Source organism: Vipera ursinii (genome assembly GCF_947247035.1).
Source record: "Vipera ursinii genome assembly, chromosome: 3".
Classification (NCBI taxonomy): Eukaryota; Metazoa; Chordata; class Lepidosauria; order Squamata; family Viperidae; genus Vipera; species Vipera ursinii.
In genome coordinates this window covers 175,025,012-175,048,081 of record NC_139516.1, presented here as the reverse complement: position 1 = coordinate 175,048,081, position 23,070 = coordinate 175,025,012, and the positions used below count along the sequence as shown (strand labels likewise).

Genomic DNA, 23,070 nt, shown 5'->3' with positions numbered 1-23,070 from the left:
ATTTAATGGGATTAGTGGTGGTGCTGTGGTTAGAATACAGTATTGCAGGCTAACTGCCCATTGCCAGGTGTTTGAATTTGAGCTTAAGGTTGACTTAGCCTTCCATCCTTCTCAGGTTGGTAAAATGAGAACCCAGATTGTTCGGGGCAATATGCTGGTTCTGTAAACTGCTTAGAGAGGCTGTAAAGCACTGTGAAGCGGTATATAAGTCTAAGTCCTATTGCTAATTTAACTGAAGTAGCACTAGAAAATAATTATCAATAAAGCCTTATGATTCTTGGTTCTAATTCACAGATGATATCTAATTTCAATCAAAATTAGATTTTATGTAAGATGGATATTCAAAGTCCAATGACGATAAAAGTTCAAGTTGTAGTATTCAATGTGTCAATCTACATTATCTTGTATTACACAATAGTGTGATAAATAGTTTATACACATTCACATGGACTAAAGGTTGAAACAGCTTCCATGTTGGCTAGGTTTATTATTTATTATGGTTATAAACTAGACATGAGATAAATCAGAGTGCTTGAATATAAACCAATCTTTTTCCATTATTGTGAATAGGGTCATTTCAAATTTATGATCAATTGATGGACTGAATCACTTCAAAATAAAGCAAGATAAGCATAATTCAGTATGGTTCAGAATTTCAGTAATTGAGTATATCTAATTTATTTCATAATATCTTCCTTGTATCAGCTTTTTGATTAATATGGAAACCCAAACATGCACTGGCAAAAGAGATATATTTAACAATCTTATATTGAAACTGAAAATGTATGTTTTCATATATTTTGAGTTGAGTTGGAATAACTATTATTCCAACTATTCCACTAGTTAACTATTAGTTGGAAATTAGAGCTAAAGTTGCCTCTCGTTAAATGATAAACATTGAATAATTCACAAGATTATTCTAGAGAACTTTTTCAGAAGCTTAATGACAGCTGGTATATTAGGAGCTTGATGACTTGCATGATTAGGATGCTGGGTTGGAGGTTAGCAAGCTTGTGTTCAAGACCTGAGTACTGCTGTGGGATGGGATTGAGCTGCCATCCTTTGATCCAGCTCCTGCTGGAGAATAAAAGGGGCTTCCAACTGCGCATTCCCAAGGCAACAGTGATGTCACTGGCTAATCCTTTAACCCAGAAGTGCTTCAGTGCTTCTGACATGTGTGCAAAAAAGCTAGTATATTGGTCTTGGTGATGACAGCACCTGGCCAATTTTGTCTCAGCTAGGAAGCTAAGTAGGGTCAGGCCTTCTTAATAAGCGAAGGTAGTTTTCAAGCAATACCACTGCTATGGGTTAAACTGGAAAATAATCTGCCCATCCTTGAAGATAGCAATAGGAAATTCCTTCTATATTTTTGTCTACTACACAGATACGTCCATGTAAACAACAGAGATTAAGCTTCACTCTGAGGATGATTTATTTTTTAGTATACAGTATATTATCAGGCAGTGTATGTGGATAATTTATTCTTTTTTGCTGTACTTATAGTCCTTATTTTTTTGGACTTACTCCCATCTTCAATTATTCTTGTATACCTGTAAATTCCCCTTTGCACAAAAAAATGAACATATTAGGACATAACCGATAAACAAGTTCTTTTATGAAAAATTTACATTATACTGTAACCTCTCATGTATTGTTCACGGCGGGTTCCCGGTAAGAAAGCAGGACAGCTGGCTTAACACAACAGTTGTTTTATTTGCCTCACAGGAACGAACAAGTAGGGGACAATCTCCCCTTATATAGGGATGCCAGCGGGTGGCTAGCCAATCCGTCTTAGAACACTTCCTGCCATTTCGGCTCCTTCCAATCCGCGCGGACCATGCGTGCAGCTGTCAAACTCAGCTGTCAACTGTAGCCACGTGTGGAGCTGTCAACAGAAACCGCGTGTCAAAGGGAGCTGACACGCGTTTCTTATTTTGAACAGTGTTGATAATTACATACAATACATCTCAGATATGTTTTTTTTTTAACCAAATGCCAACCCAGACTTTGGTCTCTTGCTTTTTGGCAACTGCACATCAGCTCCTATTTTTGGCTCTTGGGGAATGATCTTTCCCAAGGGGGGATAATCTTTGCCCTAGGCTCAGTGGCAAGTCACTGAAGCAGGCAGAAAGTTGTACCTGAATCACAGAGCAACATTCCTCTTAATTAGCGTAGGCATTGGATTGCCTCTGAAGAGAAGCTTCAGATGGTGCAAAATGTAGTGGCATGGGCAGTTATCTATTCTTCTAGAACAGCGTGTTACACTTCTACTCTGTAAGCCACATTGGTTGTCAGTCTGTGTCTTGATTCCTATTCAAGGTGCTGATTTTGACCTTTTAAAGTGATTCATGGCATGTGATGATTTATCTCAGTCCTGATTACATAAGTCCATCCTATCAATTCTGGCAGAAGAGGCATGCTACAGGCCCTGTCTGTCACAACTACACTTGGCAGGCTCCCAATGATGGTTTTCTGTTGTGGTGCTTTCCCCCTTGCACAAAAAAACGAACATATTAGGACACAATAGTTATCACTCCCCACCCTCTGTCCCAAGTGAGATATGTGCAATCCTTGTTTTTCTAGAAGTTCCTCAGACATGGTTATGCCATCAGATCTCGGTTTTCCAGCAAACTTTTGAGATCTTGAGGTAGTTTCATTATATTATTGTTATTAACACCTGCTTTTCTTTCTTAGCCTTGCGGCTTTTAATTTTAAAACAATAATTGGTTTTTATTTGTTTAATGTTTTATAATTTTGTTATATAACACCCAAAGTCACTTTTCTGAGATGAACAGCCATATAAATTCGATAAATGAATGACTGAATTGAATGAATGAATGCATGAATGTGAACAACATACTAAGCAATTCCAAGTATCTGAAGCAAATAGGAGTTTTCTATCATAGCATTTTTTTCTTGTTTTCCATATCTATTGCAAATCAGCTGGCCAGTTGAAAGATGCCAATTTAGTATGCATTGTCTTCAAAATCAGTTAAAAGTTCTGTCTTATGAACTAACTTCTTTGATCCTCAGATTTAATAGGAGCAGACTGAACCAATCTGTTTTTCAAATTAATAAACATATGAAAATATACAGAAGAATTGTAGTTTAAACATGTTCTTTATTAATTACAACATAATGGTAATTTATTTTTAGTTTAATCATGCACATATTCTACTTTCAAAATCTTGCTTTCATTTCAATATCTTTTCACTTTTTAAAAATGTTTATGTCTTTGAAAAAAACTAAAGTAGTCTGCGTCAATTACAAACAACTTGTAGAAATCTGGAGCTAACCCTACTTAAAGTTTACAGCCAAGCATTACATCCTACATTTAAAGGCAACCTCCTTTATTGATAGACTTGGATTCCTGGGCACAAAACTGAAGAAAAAAATACTATAAAGATATTTAAATCTTTGAATATATTTTTTATAAACCTAGCTTAAAAGGGAGAAAAAAATATATTGGCTTCTTTCCACTGAATGAGTTATGAGTAGGGTCTCTGAAAAGCTGCCACTGAAAATACTTAACATTTGATAACATTTTCATTATCTTAAATGAAACTATGCTGGTAAAATAATTATTGATATAATACTATGAACTGTCTATTAACAAAAGATTCATATATTGTGATTAGAAGATATAAGTGCAATACTGTTAAAATACAAAGTGATTATCACATGTCATCTAAGTTTCAGACATTTTTATAGTCAAGTGGGAACAGTGGAATTTGTATCTAGAACTTTGTGTTGATAAATTTTGCTCTGCCTTGATAACCAAGCATTTGTGGTTGCTACTTTTTTTTTTAAAAAAGTTTTATTTCCGTTCTTTTCCTTACTTCAATTGATGCTATGCTTTAAAATGGTACAAGTAGAATCTTAATCCAGTATTCTACACCTGGGGATGAAATTCCAAGATAATCTGTACATCCTGTGTGTGCACATTTTCTTCTTTATTATTTACAACAGAGTATAACCAGAAGCAAAGTTAAATATGGGACACCACTAAAATCCTTAACTTGGATTTATGAAGTTTGCAAATTTGTGCTTTTGGAAAATGGTTTGAAAAAGCAACCAGCCATATAAATTAACCTGGAATAGAAATGATTTATGATATCCAAAGTTCAATGATCAATAATTTTCAGTGGCAGAAGCTAATCTGCATACTCAAAACAAAGATACATGTTGTTGAAAGATTCATATTAAGGACTCACTGCTATTCAAATCCAGGTGTAAAAGTGATACTGCAAAGTGGTTTTATTCATTGGTTCCCAATTACATATTTAATACAACATATCACACTATTTTCTCTTATACCAGACTTTAAAAATCATAAATATTATTTTATTATATTTCTCTTTTTAGTCATAAAAGTTAGGAATTCACATTGGATAACAGGAAAACTGTTTACAGAATAAAAGTAAAAAATACTTTGTTCTGCAATCTGGCACTTAAAAGTATGGTTAATAATAACTGATATTAAAAGGGAATTGTAGGGCAAACAAAATAACTTGCAGCACAACAATGAGATTATGTTAAAATCATGTTGGGTAAGTGAAAGACATCCTATGAACAAAATATTTCTAAATGACAGAATGGGACTAAGAAACTGAAGTTCTCAATAGCTATAGCCTGATACAGTAAAAAGTTCTTCTATAGTTCAATTTTTACAAATCTTCAGAAAATGAATCCCCTGGTATACACAACCGCCCACACTGCATACCTATAAATTCCAAATGTAAATTTCTATACATTTTCTGTTAATATATTTTTTTCTCTCCCTGTTCCCCACTTCCCTAAAAGTACTTGGACTCACAAAAGTTGAACTAGGTAGAATACAAATTCAACATTTGTTTAACAAATCTTTTTGACCTGAAATTTGGATAAACTGTTACTGGAAGACTGAACAGGTTTAAAAGTCAATTGTTATATTTAACTGGAAAATGATGGAATTCTTTTGGTCTTTTCCTCATTTATTTGAAGCAATCTTGCAAATCAACATGCAACATTATCTATTGCCAGAATTCACCTTGCACTGATAGGCTTAAAGTTTATTTCAGCTGTTGTAATATCACAGTATTCAATATATCGGATTCTTGTAACGTCAGGCTTTCATCTGTAAGTTCTTTATGTGGAAATGTAGTCAAAAGAACAAAGTCAGTTGTGGCAAACAAAGGCCGAGACTGGACAATAAAATTTCGTATATCTGTAATCCTGTTGGCATGAATAAGATTTACAATTTAGTTGTTGGATCAGCAGAATGTTATGATATTATAGAATTATAGAAGATTGGAAGGAATTCTGGACATCATCTGTTCAGTTCCAAGATCCTACAGTGCAGGAAAATTATCTTACTTACCTATGTGTTTGATTAAATCTTTGTATTAAACGACTGCCATCAGCTAGACGAATCTGGATCTTAGTTGTTGGTACAGCGTCATCTATTGGAACAGTGGCATCAAGAAAAGGTTTGTTTTCTTCTTCTGGAGATGAAGGTGTACTAACAATCTCAGGAGTAAGGCTAAAACGAAATAAAACAAGGTACGGAAAAGATACAGGGCATGATTCTGGAATGCTTTCCAATTTCTTATTAGCATCTTTGATCTTGGTCATGTGATCAGAATCATACAGGTAGTCCTTGACTTACGAACTGTCACTTAGTGAACACTATGACAAGACACTCCCAAATGTACTTACAACTTGATTTCAAAGTTCTGATGACCATGTTGTGGGAACTCAACAACTGGCCTGAATCTATGTGTCCTATGGACACATGATGGTGATTTATGGTTTTTTGCTGAATGTGGTGTTTACTTCTGGATTCTGGTAAAAATGTTCTATAGTGCACAATGAGTTTGCTAAACAACTGCAGAGTTCACTTGATGATCACTGAAAAAAGAGAGGTCTTAATAGGGTCAGTCATGTGATGATCATCGCAATTTACAACTGTAACTGGCAGACTCCATTATGGTTGTAAGTTGAGGAATACTTTTTATAGTGTTCAAGAATAAAGCAGCCAAAATTACCCAAATTACCACACTCATTTTGTCTGATAAATTCAGAATCAAGAAAATTTGGAGGGCATTATGTTACTTATTCCTTATGTAAACTACGTATTGAACTGTTATGAATTAAATTTGCACTATTGTTTACTTAATTTAAAGAACACGTCTTTTGCAGGACTAAAATTTTTTTGCAGATTGCAAACACCAGCTTTGCAGATTTACTCTTCTAGGAAAAACCCTTGAGCAGAATTGCCTTGATTGAATATTTACTCCTTATCTGTTTGTTTATAAACACTCAACTAATGGGTTTGACATGTCTGGAAAGTCTAATAAAATATATGTAAAAAATTTCATCATTTCATAGCACTAAGTAACAATTTATTTATTTATTTATTTATTTATTTATTTATTTATTTATTAGTTGAATTTATATACCGCCCTATTCCTGAAGGACTCAGGGGGGTTCACAGGGCAGTTAAAACAGTACAAAAAACAGAATAAAAAGAAATTAAATTAGTACAAGCCCACAATTAATAATAACAGTAAAAATTAAAATTTTAAAATTAATTTAATTTAATTTAATTTGATTTAATTAATATAATTTAAAATTTAAAATCCCTCAGTCCAGGCCAGACAATTCAAACAACCAGGTTTTTAAGTCCCGGCAAAACGAGAAAAGGTCAGGGGCAGTCTGAAGCTCCATCGGCAGTTCGTTCCAAAGGGCGGTTGCTGTCACAGAGAACGCCCTCCCCCTGGGAATCACCCGCCAGCAATCTCTAACCGGCGGAAACCTAAGGAGGCCCTCCCTGTGGGCGCACACAGGACGATGGGAAGCTGATGCTGGCAGCAGGTGCTCCCTAAGGTAATCCGGACCCATGCCATTTAGGGCTTTATAGGTCATCACCAGCACCTTGAATCTCACCCAGAGGGCAACTGGAAGCCAATGCAGCTCGCGGAGAAGAGGTGTTACATGAGAGTATTGGGACACTCCCATTACTACTCGCGCAGCTGCATTCTGCATCAGCTGAAGCCTCCGAGTGGTCCTCAAGGGCAGCCCCATGTAGAGAGCATTGCAGTAGTCTAACCGGGAGGTCACGAGCGCATGGGTGACTGTACGTAGGGCATCCCGGTCCAGATAGGGCCGCAACTGGCGCACCAGGCGAACCTGGGCAAAAGCCCCTCTGGTCACGGCTCCTATATGATCTTCCAAACTGAGCCGTGAGTCCAGGAGGATGCCCAAGTTACGAGCCCTATCGACGGGGAGTAACACCTCACCCCCCATCATTAAAGATGGAGAATGATTCACTCGATATGTTGGTACGCACAGCCATTCAGTCTTGGCAGGATTGAGTCGGAGCCTGTTTCTCCCCATCCAAACCCGAACCACCTCTAGGCAATGGGACATCACGTCAAGGGCATCACTGAGTTGGTTTGGGGTGGAAAGAAAAAGTTGGGTATCATCAGTGTACTGATGATACCCCACCCCGAAACCACGAATGATCTCGCCCAGCGGCTTCATATAGATGTTGAACAGGAGGGGAGAGAGGACTGACCCCTGAGGAACTCCACAAATGAGAGGCTTTGGGGTGGACCTCTGCCCTCCCGTCAACACCGACTGCGAACAGCCCAGGAGGTAGGAGAACTACCGTAAAACAGTGCCCCCCACTCCCAATCCCCTGAGACGTCGCAGTAGGATACCATGGTCGATGGTATCAAAAGCCGCTGAGAGATCTAATAGGACTAGGACAGAGGAACAACCCCTGTCCCGAGCCCACCAGAGATCATTCATCATCGCGACCAATGCCATCTCCGTGCTGTACCCGGGCCTGAAACCCGATTGGTACGGGTCAAGATAATCAGTTTCCTCCAGGAACAGAGGAAGCTGATGCACTACCACACTCTCAACAACCTTCGCCAAAAAGCGGAGGTTGGAGACCAGACGATAGTTATTCAAAATAGCTGGGTCCAGGGCAGGCTTCTTGAGAAGGGGTCTCACTACCGCCTCCTTCAAGGTGGCAGGGAATACACCCTCACTCAAAGAAGCAGATATCACTGCCTGGAACCAGCCTCGTGTCTCCTCCCGAGCTGAATAAACCAGCCAGGAGGGGCACGGGTCCAATAAACAGGTGGTAGAGCTCAGCCTCCCCATAATCCTGTCCACCTCCTCGGGAGTCACAGGATCAAACTCAGTCCAGATATTACTACTCCCAAGACCGCTCGATTCCTCCCCGTCAGACTCTGCCCAGTCAGAGTCCAACCCGGTCCGAATCTGAGCAATTTTGTCCGCCAGATGCTGGCTGAACTCCTCGGCCCGCCCCTGTAAGGGCTCGTCCCTCACCTCCTGATTAAGGAAGGAACGAGTTACCCTAAACAGGGTGGCCGGGCAATTATCTGTTATGAACTTAACTTACCTACTGTTTTTATTTTAACTTCTGAGATAAGTTCTTGATATTATTTGTTCCATATTTAATAATTTAAGAAAACATTAACATCCAGACTAGAAACTGGAAGACCGCCTTGGCATGAAGTCAGCTTGGGCCATTTACTGTCTCCCAGCCTTATGTAGCAGGCAATGGCAAACCCCACTTCCCAAAAATCTTGCCAAAAAAATTGCAGTGAATTGTCCAGGCAATCACTGTGTGTTAAGATTAATTTGAAGGTATGGGGGAAAAATGCAAAAAACAACATACGTAACTTTTCCCCAATACAGCACTTTTAAATGTATCAGTACTGCAACTCCCAGAAATTGCATACCACAATATCCCAAACTCCTACTTCCAACTGCAATTAATAACAAATTCAGTATAATTTCTTTTTAAATGACATTGGTTGTTTTTTTTAAGAAACTAACCTTCCAAGTTTCTGACCTTCTCCACTGAAAGCTTTGAACTTCAGTCTAGGTCTAACATATTCCTGCTCTTGATGGTCTTCCATATCTAAATTAACTTGACCTCCATGCACTAGTCGTTGAAGTTCAGCAGGAATCTCTCTTAGCAGCATAAAAAAGGAACAACAATGGTTTATTTTACGAGGAAACCTATAGACTAAATTGAACAGTGAAATGTTAAAAGTGATTTGGTTTTTGCCCAACTGTTTCTTTAACATTCTATCAAAAAATGTTACTCAACAGATACACTGTTCTCTGTAGCCTTGCATATATTTAAGGTGATCATATTTGTTTGGAAAAAATAAAGGACAAACCTGAAAAACAGACAAATCTGAAAGAGGTTGATAAAGATAGAAAAAGGATAATTGTTTATGTTTTTAACTTTACAAAGAAAAATTCAAGAGCAAAACCAAGAAAAAATTATAAACATATATTCTAATAAAATTATCTGAAATCAAACAGTATATATAAATTTAAGATAACCTTTATTGTCATTTTTTTTACTGTGGGCACAATGGCACACATAAAAAATGAAATTTAGTTGCCTAACTTTAAAAGACAATCCTGTTTCCATATTTTTCACATAAATGTGAAAGGCTGTGCATTAATGGGTATCATTTGTACAGCAAAAATTAAATGACCAAAATAAAGGACGAACGTTGAATTTTTGACAAATAAATAAATCTAAAAGACAGCTTTCCGAAATAAAGGACTCTCCTTTTTAATACTGTAATATGGCCACTATATATTCTATAGAATAGAGCAAACTGTTCATTATTTATTAATTTATATGGCTGCCCACTTGACATGTGACTCATAATGGTACACAGAATTAATGTTTGGGGGAAGATCAAAATCTTTAGAATCTTCTGGAAGGCAGACAAGGTCAGAACTATCTGGCTCTCGAACGAAATGCCCTTGGTCCTTCCAAATGACACTGCTTGAGTGACAATAGAGAGCATGCCAATTCTGTCAGACTTACTGGACAGGAAGCATAACTAGTGACAGGCAATCCTGCCAAAAGCCAGTTTTTGTGCCATGAAAAGCTTTACAGCTAACAAACAGCATCTTTAAGCTTACTGGGCAACTAGTACAAAGTAATAGGGTTACATGTATATTAATGTATACTCATAGCTACTCTCACTACTACATTTTAATCCCTGTAGCTTCCAATTGGTCTTCAAGAGCAACTCCAAGTAAAATGTACCGAAGTGATTCGGGTGAGATGTACCAAGCCTCTGTCAGCATAAATGTGGTTTTCCAATCCAGCAAATGGCATAATTAATGCACAAGATGGATTTATGCAAAGGCCTTCCAAAGTATAAATGCTACCTGTTCTTTGAGCATAAGCAATGGGTCTAGCAAAATCCTAAGATCCACCATGGGCAGGTGACCCCAAAATCTACAGTCATTGTTCTTACAAGAGTTGATTCTAAGCCTGTTCTTCCTGGTCCAGACGCCTACAGCATCCAGGCACTGAGATAAAATCTCAACATCCATGAATTGAGATATATAACTGGGTATCATCAGCATGCTGATGGATGACTTCACCCATCCTCACCCAGTGGTCTCATTCAGACGTTAAAAAAATATTTCTGAGGAACTCTGAGCACTTAGAGCAGACAGTCTTTTGAGGTCCTAATAATACATGAAAAGATGTCATAGTTGTCCATCATAGTGGATTTTGCAGAAACCATAGGAAACAGATTAGCACTCAACTTGGCCATTAGCCCAGTCCCACATGCTAAGGTGCCTCAGCACATTGAGCCAACTGGACCTAGGTCAGTACTACCACCAGCTGCCCACAATTAGTGCAGGTTCGAGTCCCACCAGGCTTAAGGTTGACTCAGCCTTCCATCCTTCCGAAGTAGGTAAAATGAGGACTCAGATTGTTGGGGGCAATAAGCTGACTTTGTAATAATGCCGCTTGGGCCCCCCCGAAAGCCCTAATAAGCAGGCATATACATAGAATGAAGGCTATTGCTAAGTACATTGATTTGTGCTTTAGATTGTAAGCCGCCCTGAGTCTTCGGAGAAGGGCGGGATATAAATGGGATTAAAAAAAAATGCCACTGCTGCTGTTACACAAGTACTAATCGCTGAGCAAGCACTTACCATCACCAGCATTCAACATCCCATTGCCTAGCAGCTCTTCCAGCCAAGCACACAATACAATTCAATAACTCGTTGGCAGCACTGCTGCTGGTGCCACCAAGCAATTGGTCTCCCTATCCAGTTAGTCACCTCCATCTCCAGTGTCATCTATGGCTTCCATACTGACTTTGATTACTATCAGTATATTCTAGAAGTCTACTTCCCACAAGGCTGCTTCTTGCCAACTATTCTGGAACTCTAATTGTTCATGTTTTCACCACTACTGCTGTCAAAATCCTTAATATCCAGTAACAGCTTCAATGGCACCAGAGGTCTTTCCTTTCACTACCATCACCTTTGTCTGTCATTAAATGCAATATATGCCTACCTAAACTCTAGTAGCCATCAGAAATTACTATCTTGCTTCAGCACCATTACAAAAAGCTATAAATAAGTCTTAGAAACACCAAAGGAAAAGCTCTAATTGTTCTTTGAAACAAGACATAGTTCTGAAATATTTGTAAAATTAAAAGTACTCTATCAAGATGTTTTTATAAACAGCACATGCATGATTCGCACAGGTCCAATGTAGGGAGTAGAATTATTTAGCAATTATCATCTGTTTATTTGCTTTGGAAATCAAAGAAGTACTAATTGGTTGCAAATAACTTTTACTTTCCTACATATTTATTATTTCCCTGACCTTAACAGTTTATCCTCTTCTTTGAACCTTCATATTAATGAACACAGTCCGCTTGACATTAATGAATTGGTGCTCCAGAAATGAAATCCCTTTCCCCAAAAAATTCTTTAAAAACGTCTCTGATTCTCATAAGAATAAAGATGATCAATTCATTAAGATTGTAGCACTAGCTTTATATTTAATTCTGTAGGTTGGTAAATAGGTGACTTCTAACAGAAGATTTTATGCAACACATGTTTCAAATGAAGCTATTTTGACATATCTTGTGTTTATCTTAGCTTTTTTAAACTTAGTTATTTACACTTCTTTTTGCAAAAGCAAATTCTTGCTCAATCAGGAAACTCTCTTAAATATTTCTCCAGTTTTCATAAGGCATGTGGCAAAAATATCTTGATGTAGTGCTTAAGACGCTGAGCTAGAAACTGAGAAACTGTAAGTTATAGTTCACACTTAAGCATGAGAACAGGCTAGAGCAGTGGTAGCGAACCTATGGCACGCATGCCAGAGGCTGCATGCAGAGCCCTCTCTGTGGGCACGTGAGCCATTGCCTCAGCCCCGCCTTCCCCCAAAGCCCCTTCCTCACCAGCAGCTCCCCTGTAGGAGAGTTGCCCCTGGGCATGGCCCACACAGAGCAGCACAGCCAAAGACATGGCAGCTGGGCAGCAGGAACAACACTCCACCCTCATGCCCCATCATGCGCAGATGATGCTGCGGGGCATGGGCGGAGGGCATGGCCACCATGGCGCTGCAGGGTCACCTGGGCGATCTGCTGCGGTGGGCCATGGAGGCTGTAGGTGGCCCTGCGGGTGGGTGGAATGGGGTGCAGAGTGGGGGTGGAGTGGGTGGGGGAACAGAACAGGGGCGGGGTGGAGTGGGCTGGGCGGGTGTGGGTTTTTTGGGCACTCGGTGTCTAAAAGGTTCGCCATCACTGGGCTAGAGGACTTGCTGAATTAAAATTAGAGGTCAGTTTCTCTTATAGGGTGGTTGTGGGGAAAATAGAATCAGGAACACTATGTGTACCCCTTTAGTGTACAAAAATAGGGAAGGACTGTAAATTTCATAATAAATCAATTTTCATGGGACCTTATAGCAATTTTCCACATTGACCTCCCATTCAGCAAAAATTTTCTCTACATTTTATTATGAGTTTCATCTGACTTATGACAGAGCATCTACTGTATCTCAGATTCATTAGCAAGTCTAGCATTTTTTCTATCTTGAAGAATGTAAGCACAACCTCCTATTCAATGAATAGAAAATCTACAAAAATATCAAGGCAATGAAAATGTATACCAATGTATTATTGTACTAATATTATAAACCTACCCTCTTTTAACAGATTCCAGAAACTGAGCATTGACTGGATCTGTGTAGGATCTCAGCTCTCCATCATCTAAGCTGAAGCCATTCCTCCACAATTTAAGCAAGATCTCAACCTATTGATAAATCATAATAATGACTTATAAATTATGATTTTGAAGACAAAATTGTTTCTACCAATACATATTGGCCTGATTCTCAGTATTATAGCACTTAATTTAAAATGATCATTTGAATCCTTTAAAACTGTACAATAGTTCCAATTCAGAATCTTTCTAACTATTGGGAAACAAATAGCTCTGTACAGAAATGCAGAAATTGCAGCTTGCCGAAATAGAGCACAATATTTTTAGTAAAAAGTCCTCCCTCATGATGTTAGCCGCCCTTCTGCTTTTTAATACATCACTAACTATATAGCTGTGGATAGTTTTTTTCAGTATATTTCCTATCCAATTGGAAAAAGTGCTTATTTAACAAACTGCTCTGCTGCATCCAAGAATACTAGTAGTAACTTCTACTTTGTCCTTTACAAGACATTCTCTTCATGTAGGAAGACTATATGGCCCACTGTCCTCTACAATGAATCATGGCTCTCCCTTCTGCTAGTCCTGGCATTTGACATGACTACGTATACCTGGAAAGGTGGGAGACCGAATCCAACCTTAGTGCATTATAACATTCACATATGAATTCATGATGTACATAGGGACAATTAATTAGTGCTGAAGAGCCTAGAGCAGAACTTGCTAATATAGCACAACATAGATATGACAACATATATTGTCATTACTATTCTTCAGGCATACTAAATGTTAGTGTAGACCATAACATGTATTTATTTGCTGTAAGAAATCAAAACAGTAAAATAAAAATAAGCTATACAATATATTAAAAGGTTATTTACCTAATTTATCTAAATTCAAGATAGTAAGTCTTCATAATACATTTTACTTTATGCAATATAAAGTAAAATATTATTAGTATTAAAACACCACTTTCCTAGCAAAACAATATTCAGTCAGAATAAAACTATATTCTCAATTAGCCAAAGGCATCCAGAAAAGGCACCACCTCTCCCATGGCAAACAAAAGAAAGGGCCTTTCTACTTGATCTTCTGTTCTTCTTGATCAGGAAGAGAAATGGGAAGAATGAACATCTTAAGTATCAACCTACAACCAAGATTCTAACTTAAAACATGTAGTCAGGTCACACACAAAATAATGTACATTTATTTAGAAGAATACATTTTTCTGTGCTTTCTTTTTATGACTATCACATATTCAAGTCTTCACTTCTCTAATATAGAATACAGAAGCACAAATACATTTAACCAAATTAGAAATGTATTTAGTAACCACAGAGTTTATATTTTTGTATGTATATGCAACTTACCGTAAAATGAAGTCTACATTGAGAGAATCATATTGATTCTCTTTTAATAGGGAATTTTATTTACCATTTTACTTACATCTTGTCCATACTGATTTTCTCCATGTATATATTCAGAATGCTTCCGAGTAGAGTCTCCCAATCTGTATCCACCTCCAGAAAATGACTAATAAAATATTTAAAACAGAGATCTGCATTATAGTTAAGACTACTTACTTTTAACATCAACTTATGCACAATTTATGAATAGATTCTTTATTATTATTAACTGCAGTTTTTTAAAAAATATATGTGCTGGGTACTGTTAGAAATTGAAGAAAACAGTCTATTTAGTCAAATAACCTGTAAATTAGAAACAATTTTCTTTAGTTGCTGTAAACAAAAATAAAAAAAATCAAAATCAACCGAATTCATCTTATCATTATTAAATGATAAACATAGCCAAGGCTATATTTTGTGGCCTGCAACTATTGAATTTGACAGCTTATAATTAGGGAGAGAACAATGCCACACTTTCCCCAAAGAAATGAGATTATGTGAAATTCATGCAATAAATGTAAACTGGATCCACATATCATATCGTGTAATTAAAACATCTGAAAACATAGTTTGCACACTCATTACAAATAGGTGGTGGTTTCACTGATAAACTGAGACCCTAGTTGTCAATTTGCTTCTAGAAACTACTAGGGAAGAAGGAATAATTTAAGATGCTGTGGTCAGATTATGTCTAATACACAGGTAGCCCTCAATATATGACAACTGGGATCTGCATCTCGGTCATTGAACAAAGAGGTTGTTCAGGGAGATGCCCTTGTTTCTGCTTTGTTCAAAGACCAAAAGACCAGCATTCCTGGTTGCAATCATTAAGCTATCTCCCAGGTTGTTAAATGGACAAAGTGAAAGATCTGCCTGCCAAGTTCAGTTCTCCTTTGGCCATGGAAAAGAACTGTTCCTCTCAGCAGGCAGCAGCAGCAGCAGCTTGCGTCCTCCCCTGCTGGCTTCTGTGCTTTCTGGGGAAGCTAGCCAAGAAAATTGCAAATGGCAATCACATTATTGCAGGGCATTTGGGAATAAGCTCAAACATCCAGATTGCAATCATGTCATCAGGGAATGATAGTGCAATGTTTTGCAATGGCCAGAAGTGCTTTACAGGAAATAAAGCACCCAAACCATTGTTAAACAAATGGTCACGAGTTGAGGATTATTTGTATTTTGTCCAGTTTGACTGCCAGAATACTAAAAAACTGAGATACTGCAAGGAGTGCAGAGAAGAGTAACAAAGACGGTGAGGCTAAATCTTCTGAAGACAATTTAAAAGAACTAGGCTTGCTTAGCCAACAGAAGAGAAAGCTAAGAAATGAGATGAGAGCAACTTCCTATACTTGAAAGGGCTGTCACTAGAAAGATAGTATGGATTTATTTTTGCTAGTGCCTGAGTATAAGATAAGAATCAACAGATGGAAGCTTTACAGAGAAAGATCCAAATACAAAATAAGAAGAAATTTGCTGACTGTAAGAACTATTAGGCAGTAGAACAGCATGCTTCAAGTCATGGGTATTTCAAACAAAGCTCTGACAATGATTTGTCTAGGATAGTGTTGTGGGAAACGAAAATATTAGCTATTGTTTCTATGCAAGATTTAGGCCCAGGTGAACTAAATCAGGCCTCATGGAAAAAGTATTGAACCAAAGTCTTTGCTATGCTCAATTTTGCAGTCCAGGGGAACTATTTGTAATCTAAACTGTAACTGTATTTTATGCAATATTATTTTATTAAGCTTGCTGATCTCAAATGTATATATAGAACATAAGGACTGGAACTGTGAGAAATGGGGAACTGAAAGTAGCTGATGGGTGCAGGTTCAGATGTACATGGGTATGAGGAAAGCTATGGTCAGCAGAAAGTGCAAGGTGGCTGACCATCTGCCTGTGGTTTAAGACGAGTTAAGGTATAAAAGATTTGAGTCTGGACGTGGTTCGAGGCCACTGGCCCTAGCCGTCACTGCTATGACTGCTAGTTCAAAGTTGGTCCTCCTTGCAATGGGTTTAAGTATGTATGTGATTGCTTTATGTTCTAAATTTCAATAAATAAACCTCTGATTCCTAAAGTGAGATGTTTGTAATGTGCTGTCTTGTGTCTTTTAATGGATTTTTTTCCATGACAGTGTGAAAACTCCTGCCCTAATCAGGCAGTTGAATTAGTACTTCCTAATCCTTTGATTCTATGAAACAAAAATAATTAGCAATTAGGAGAGTAACCTGGGAAAAAAGTTCTGATGTTTGCTGAATAGCTAAGAGATCAAACTTATGCTTATATTCTACAGTTAAACTAATACAATGTATGAATTGCTAAACAAAGGAAAAATATGCAAACAATTTTTAGATATATTAGCAAACATGACTATGAAATGTGGTCACTGGGTGTGCTCTTTTATATAAAGCAAAAATATAAGCTAACTGATATGATTTTAATTTCATTTATATATAAATATATTTCTAGCAAATTTGAAGTTTCATCTTTCCATGCCATGGGACCAATGATGATGCTGGGTTCCATGCCAGATTGTAATGATCTTGCACTTTCTCATGAGAAAAATAATGATAGCCGCACTTCTATTTTACCAATCAAGTTTTACAAACGACCATGACACCAGCATCTACAGTTATTAATTCCTATTAAAGTGTGGCAGAAATATTAAAAGCAGTAAACTTTACCACCATTCTTGTTCTCTAGAAATATTTATCAAAATCCCTAGCCTTTTAGGTACAATTTAAGCATGATTTTAAGATGAATCAAATCTCAACATGAACATTTTTGCATTAAAACAAATGTTCTAGAAAAATGTATATACACACTTTAGCTTTATGGCAGTCTCCTGAAGCTCTTGATACTTCATCTAAAGGAACTGCCCCATGTTCTCTTGCTTCTTTGAAAAGTTCATCAACTATTTTACTAGAGGTCATATTGCCAGATGACTCAACAATTCTGTACTCTGTATCACCTGAGTACAATCTTTTTTTAAAAAAAGAAAGAAAGAACAACAGTATTAGTCAAAACTTTTAAATAGAAACTCAGCTTTCCAAACAGAATTGGATTTTATGTGGATTCTAACATAAAAGCAGTTGAAATACTTAAAGCAAGGTATTTGCAATAAAAAATCCTGAAAATACTGTACTAAATTTCTATGAACTCCCAGTTCTCCATAATATAATAACTATACAAGATTGATAAAAAGAAGCCTTGCCTGAAGCAGTTCCTTGCTGTCTCATTCTACAGCAGTTCCTGCTAGGCTCCCAAAACTTCAAGACTTAAGAGAAGCTGAATAGATTTTTTTTTTAAAAGTTCAGGGCTGTGAGTATATTTCATATACATGATTTCAGTTGGAAAAATAACCCACTAGCAAAATGGTGGAAAGAGACGAAATGTGCTGAGATGCATTTATCCCATCTGAAATGTAAATTTTATATTAAAGATATGCAATGAAAGAATAAGGACTCGACAGTCCATTCTATCATATTTCTCACTAGCAAAGAAAGCCATGGAGCTATGTAATACTTTTGATTCTAAGGCAAAAAAAAATGCATCTGCAACTCTTTAAACCAATCACAACTTTTTCAGGGATCATATGGCAGCCACAGAACATAGTTGCACAATCCTGGGAAAAGACTGTAGCAATAGCAGTAACACTTATATACTGCTTCATAGTGCTTTACAACCCCCTCTAAGCAGTTTGCAGAGTCAGCCTATTGTCCCCAGCAATCTGGGTCCTCATTCCTCATTTTACAAACCTCGGAAGGATGGAAGGCTGAGTCAACCTTGACCCACTCAGAATCCAACCCCTGGAGTCAGCAGTGAGTTAGCCTGCAGTACTACATTCTAACCACCACGCCACCATGCCTCACAGTCCACCTGTAAGGACTTTAAGGCATTCCAGACATCACTGCCCTCTCTAATAAGCACTCCATTTTCTTTGAAATCTGAAGCCCCAAAAATAAAAAACGCATTCCATCCTCGTGGAATATATTAAGGCAATGTTAAAAAATGAAGAGAAATAAATCACATAATTACTATTATTAAGACAGCCAGTTTGATGCAGTGATTAAGGCATGAGGAAACCAGGAGATTGTGACTTCTAGTCTGGCTTAGGCATGAAGCCAGCTGGGTGATTTTGGGTCAGTCATTCTTTCTCAGCCCAACCTACCAGACAAGGTTATTGTTGTGGGAAGAATAGGAGGAGGAAGGAGTATTAGATATGTTTGCCACTTTGAGCTCTTTATAAAAATAATAAATACATGAAAATAAAATAAATATAATATATCAAATGTTTTATTTCATAGTACCTTTGGTTATTCATGTCATCACTCATACTCCTTTCTGGTTTTCTCAAATTTCTAGAAGAAATATGAAAATTTATTCATAATTTTATTTGTTTAATGGTACCATCAAACTCTTATTCCATTGTATTGCAAAAAGCCCCCTAACATTTGCACTTTCCTAACTGCTGTTTAAAATTTATACAGTTTATAAAACCTAATTTAAGATATAGAACTAAAATAAATGACTACTACATCAGTCAATAGAAAATTTATAGCATAGTCATTCATTAATTTCAGCAGAGTTAATATGAAAGCTTTATGGCATTCAAACGATTTCCTAAATAAAACACAATTACTCTTACTACAAACTTATTTATGCTCACTTAAAAATAAGTTACCCCATGTTTGATAGTATTTACTCTCATATAAATAAGCAGAATTTATACCCACAATATTAAATATATTTCAATATCAATAAATATTCATTTAAATGCTTAGCAATATCAATATATCTATGTTTATAGGAATCATTTCACAATCATTTCTAAGTATTCTATCTTCCAGTAGCTACAATGAACATTTTTTATACCTTTGAACTGGTAATCGGGGATGACTGGCAACTCTAGCAGTTGGTCTGCCTGAATGTGGTGGTTGTCTTTTAATTTCATCTTCATATAATCCAGCCAGTGCCAGCTACACAGAATATATGGATTAATCAGTGTCTATTGATCCAAGAAATAAAGTAGTACGAACTATTTTCAATTTCATGGGTTGGTGGGAAGGAACAGTACAGATAAGTAGTTGAACACTGACAGTTATTTTTTTCCTCATTAAAATCTCATGACTGAACAATATTTACTAACTAAATACTTCTTAATATGGATGTTAACATACTATTTTACTACCAACCTACAATGGCAAAGTAAGATTAAAGGCAGTGAGTAGAACAAGCTCACACTAGATAGTGATTTATTTTCTGGAGCTTTGCTGAACTACAAGTTTTCTGGTTCTTCAACACTGGCAATGCTAGTTCGAGATGCTAGGGACTGATTTGTAAATATTTTGGGGCATATGTGCTTTCCATGGTATGGACACAGTCAAGTTCCATTATCTAGAACAGGGGTGTCAAACTCAATTTCATCGAGGGACGCATCAGCATTGTGGTTGCCCTTGGGGGGCTGGCTGGGTGTGGCCAGAGTGGGTGTGGCTGGAGTGCGTATGGCCTACTGGGTGGGCTTGGCCAGCTCTACATCATTTGTGTCAAGGGTGCCTATGGGGGCCTGGGTAGGAGTTGGGACAGATCTGAGGGTCTCTGGCAGAAGGAGATGGGACCAGGGAAGTGCCAAGGCATGGTCCACCAGAGGAGCCTCACTGTTCCTCTCAAGCCATGTGGGGGAGGGGGGCTGGATGGTGGCACAGAGGTCAAATGCCTAGCCCAGCCCTCAAGCACCCATGGCACTAAGCCCAGCCCCACTTCCCCAAGGGGGTGCCCAGCTGCATTTACCTCCTCCTCAAGGCTGCTGCTGCTGTGCTTACTCTCCTTAGCCAGGTTGCTCATGATGGGTACGAGGGCAAAATCAAGAGGGAGGCCCATTCCCTCTCCATGTGAGGAGACCTGGCTTTGTATCCAAAGCTTCCTTAGCAATAGGATGGGAGACACCCCACGACAGGCCAGGAGGAGGGGGCAAGGGGATGGTGAAAGGGCAGCAGGGCAGGACTAAGGTAGGACTTCCCTCAGACCTTCCCTCTCCTTCCTTCCTTCCAAAGAACAGAGTGGTGGGAAAATATTTGAGATGAGGGAGGGAGAAAAACAGGCAAGAAACACAGCTGGGGAAGTGTCATCCGTGAGGAATGAAGAAATGCACCATTGCCTGGAAATGGCCAGCACATGGCCCTCGCCTATTTCACATATCCAGCTTGGTGGGCTCTATGGGAGGGTATGCCATGAGCAGCGTGAGAGTCGATGTTACCTGCGCAATGCTGCTCAGCCCCTAGCCTGCCCAGTTTGGGCAGGTAGCGGGGTGCTCTACTCACAGTGCCAAGAGACTGAGCCGGGTGGCATGAATCTGAAGAGAAGCACAATGCTCCCTAACCCCTAGCCTGCCTGAAGTAGGCAGGGCCATGTGCTGGCCACTTCCAGGCAATGGTGCATTTCTTCATTCCTCACAAAGGGTGATACCTCCCCAGCATGCACCGAGGGGGCAGTGCCGACATGGCATGGGCCAGTCCCTCGCTGTTTCCAGATGGCCTTGTTGAGCTAAGACTGAATGTATTTCAGCATAGATGACCACCACGAAATTGTACATTGGCTCCTGGCCAGCCTGGGCCGGGGCCAAGACAGCGGGGGCCGTACCCTTAATGTTTCCAGGATGGCTTTGCGGGCCACATGAAACCACTTTGCGGGCCGCATCCGGCCCCCGGGCCTTGTGTTTGACATGTCTGATCTAGAATGAGTGGAACTTGGAATTATATACAAGATTATCCCAAGCTAAACATATAGTATATGCTACAGCTCATATAAGAAGAAAGAACTGATGGCAGCAAACATTTAAATTTTGTCATATTGATAAGATTATTGATGCTACGATTTAAAATTATAGAATTTAGTTTCACTAATATTAAAGCACATACATACATTTCACTAATATTTTGGCACATCTCCCTTTTGCAAGATCTATATGTAATATTCTAAGTATGTGGGAGAAATAAAGCTCCATATGTACAATTTATATGTGGAATAGACTGGTGCTATTACTATTGCTGACTAGATGATGAATCTTTCTCACTCTTTGAAAGCAAAATCTTCGTAAAAAAAAACAAAACAGGAAAAGAAAACATGCCGCAGATAAACGCCAGCTGAGCTAATGGTCCCCAGATCTGTTAAATAACCCAAAGGCATCTACTCAAAAAGGCAGCTCTCAATTTGTGCTTTCCAGTAAGGATCATTCCACTTTCCCTTGATTGTAACACCGCCACTTCACTTTCTGAAGCGGAGCAAGTGCCATGGGGAGAACCAACAATGCCAAGCCTCTGCTCCCGACCCTCATCGTATCCCCCTCTTCCTCCGTCCTCTACCTGCAGATCCCGAACGGTAGGAGGCCGTCCGCTTGAACGGGGTTCTTTCTGCCGCTCAAGGCCACCCGGCCCGCCAGTTGCTCCTGCTTCCTCCGGTTCGTCCTGCCGTTTCCCGTCCGTTATCCCGTCCTCCGCCATCTTCGACAGGAAAGGAGCGGCTCCTGGGAGCCCGAACTACAAGATGCTCGAAGAGATGGGCGGAATCCTTGAGGAATTCTTCCGGCAGCAAGGGTTGCCGTGGCAACGAGGTCTTAAAGGAGGACCGCTTGGCACGCCTGGCCCCCACACCTAGCTCGCTTCCTCTTCTCCGTGCTTGCGCGTGCGCATAGTAGTAAGTTCCTCTTTTTCTGAGATTATGGAGGGAAGGGGGCTAGTATCTGGCTAGTATCTGGTTAAATAAAGGATTACGCAGGTAAATCTGAAATAATTCGGTCCCATGTTGATACTTGCTAAATTCTTTTAACACCCCTTCCCAGTAAAAACAACCTTTATTTTGCCGTAATGAAGAGCAGTGCGGCAATGGTCAACTAGCCGTAAATGTCATTACCTCCATTTCATTATTTCGTTTTTTGTGCTTTTCCATGAATCACTGAGTATATGACCGTGGGGCTAACTTTCATTCATTCAAATAAGTAATCACTCGTTTAGAAATTATGTGTGTGGATAGTACGATTGGGGCTATATGCATGAGAAAAATAAAGGCAGAATCCCAATGTACGTCCCTTTTCTCTTTTTCACATACTTTACTGCCGTGTATTCAAAGCTACGTAAAAAAAGATGGGCTTGCAGATCATGCTTTGCTCAACCATTCAGAATGAGCCTTAATTGGATGAGCTTAGATAAAACTTATGCTGGCTGGATTTACACAGTTCACAGTTCACTAAGTGCAAACCAAAGTATAATATGCCTTGTTGCAATATGTATAAATGCAGGATAAAAGAAATTCACATAAATAGACACCTTGCTCCTATCTAAATAGGTGAGCATGGAGAAAGCTGATAAAGGATTGGTAAAATGGGGTAATGTTGTGTATACCTCATAATTTTATCTGCAGCACAGCATCATTTAGTAATTCTCTGCCAATCATCTAGTTTGGATGAGATTCAACAACTTCTCCCATTGCCAGTAGTCCTGTCTGGGAGTGTTGCTATTAAAAGCAGCAGAGTGCAGAGATGGAAAAGGACAATGGATTGCATGCAATGGTTCATAAGGCTAGGTCGCTAGGAACATACTTGATGATCAGATTTCTAATAAAATAATTTGAGGAAGGACAAAT

General features: G+C 38.7%; 1 protein-coding gene across 1 annotated transcript; it reads right to left on the bottom strand.

Moving 5' to 3' along the window:
• Positions 1-5,051: 5,051 nt before the first annotated feature.
• Positions 5,052-21,932, bottom strand: UBXN2B (UBX domain protein 2B; the record flags this gene model as incomplete). Its single annotated transcript, XM_083357389.1, has 9 exons — positions 5,052-5,214; positions 5,360-5,521; positions 8,857-8,994; positions 13,016-13,125; positions 14,479-14,565; positions 17,259-17,415; positions 18,744-18,794; positions 19,309-19,412; positions 21,795-21,932. The coding sequence occupies 9 exons, from the start codon at positions 21,930-21,932 to the stop codon at positions 5,052-5,054; spliced, it is 1,110 nt and encodes a 369-aa protein (XP_083213515.1).
• Between the last annotated feature and the right edge of the window lie 1,138 nt (positions 21,933-23,070).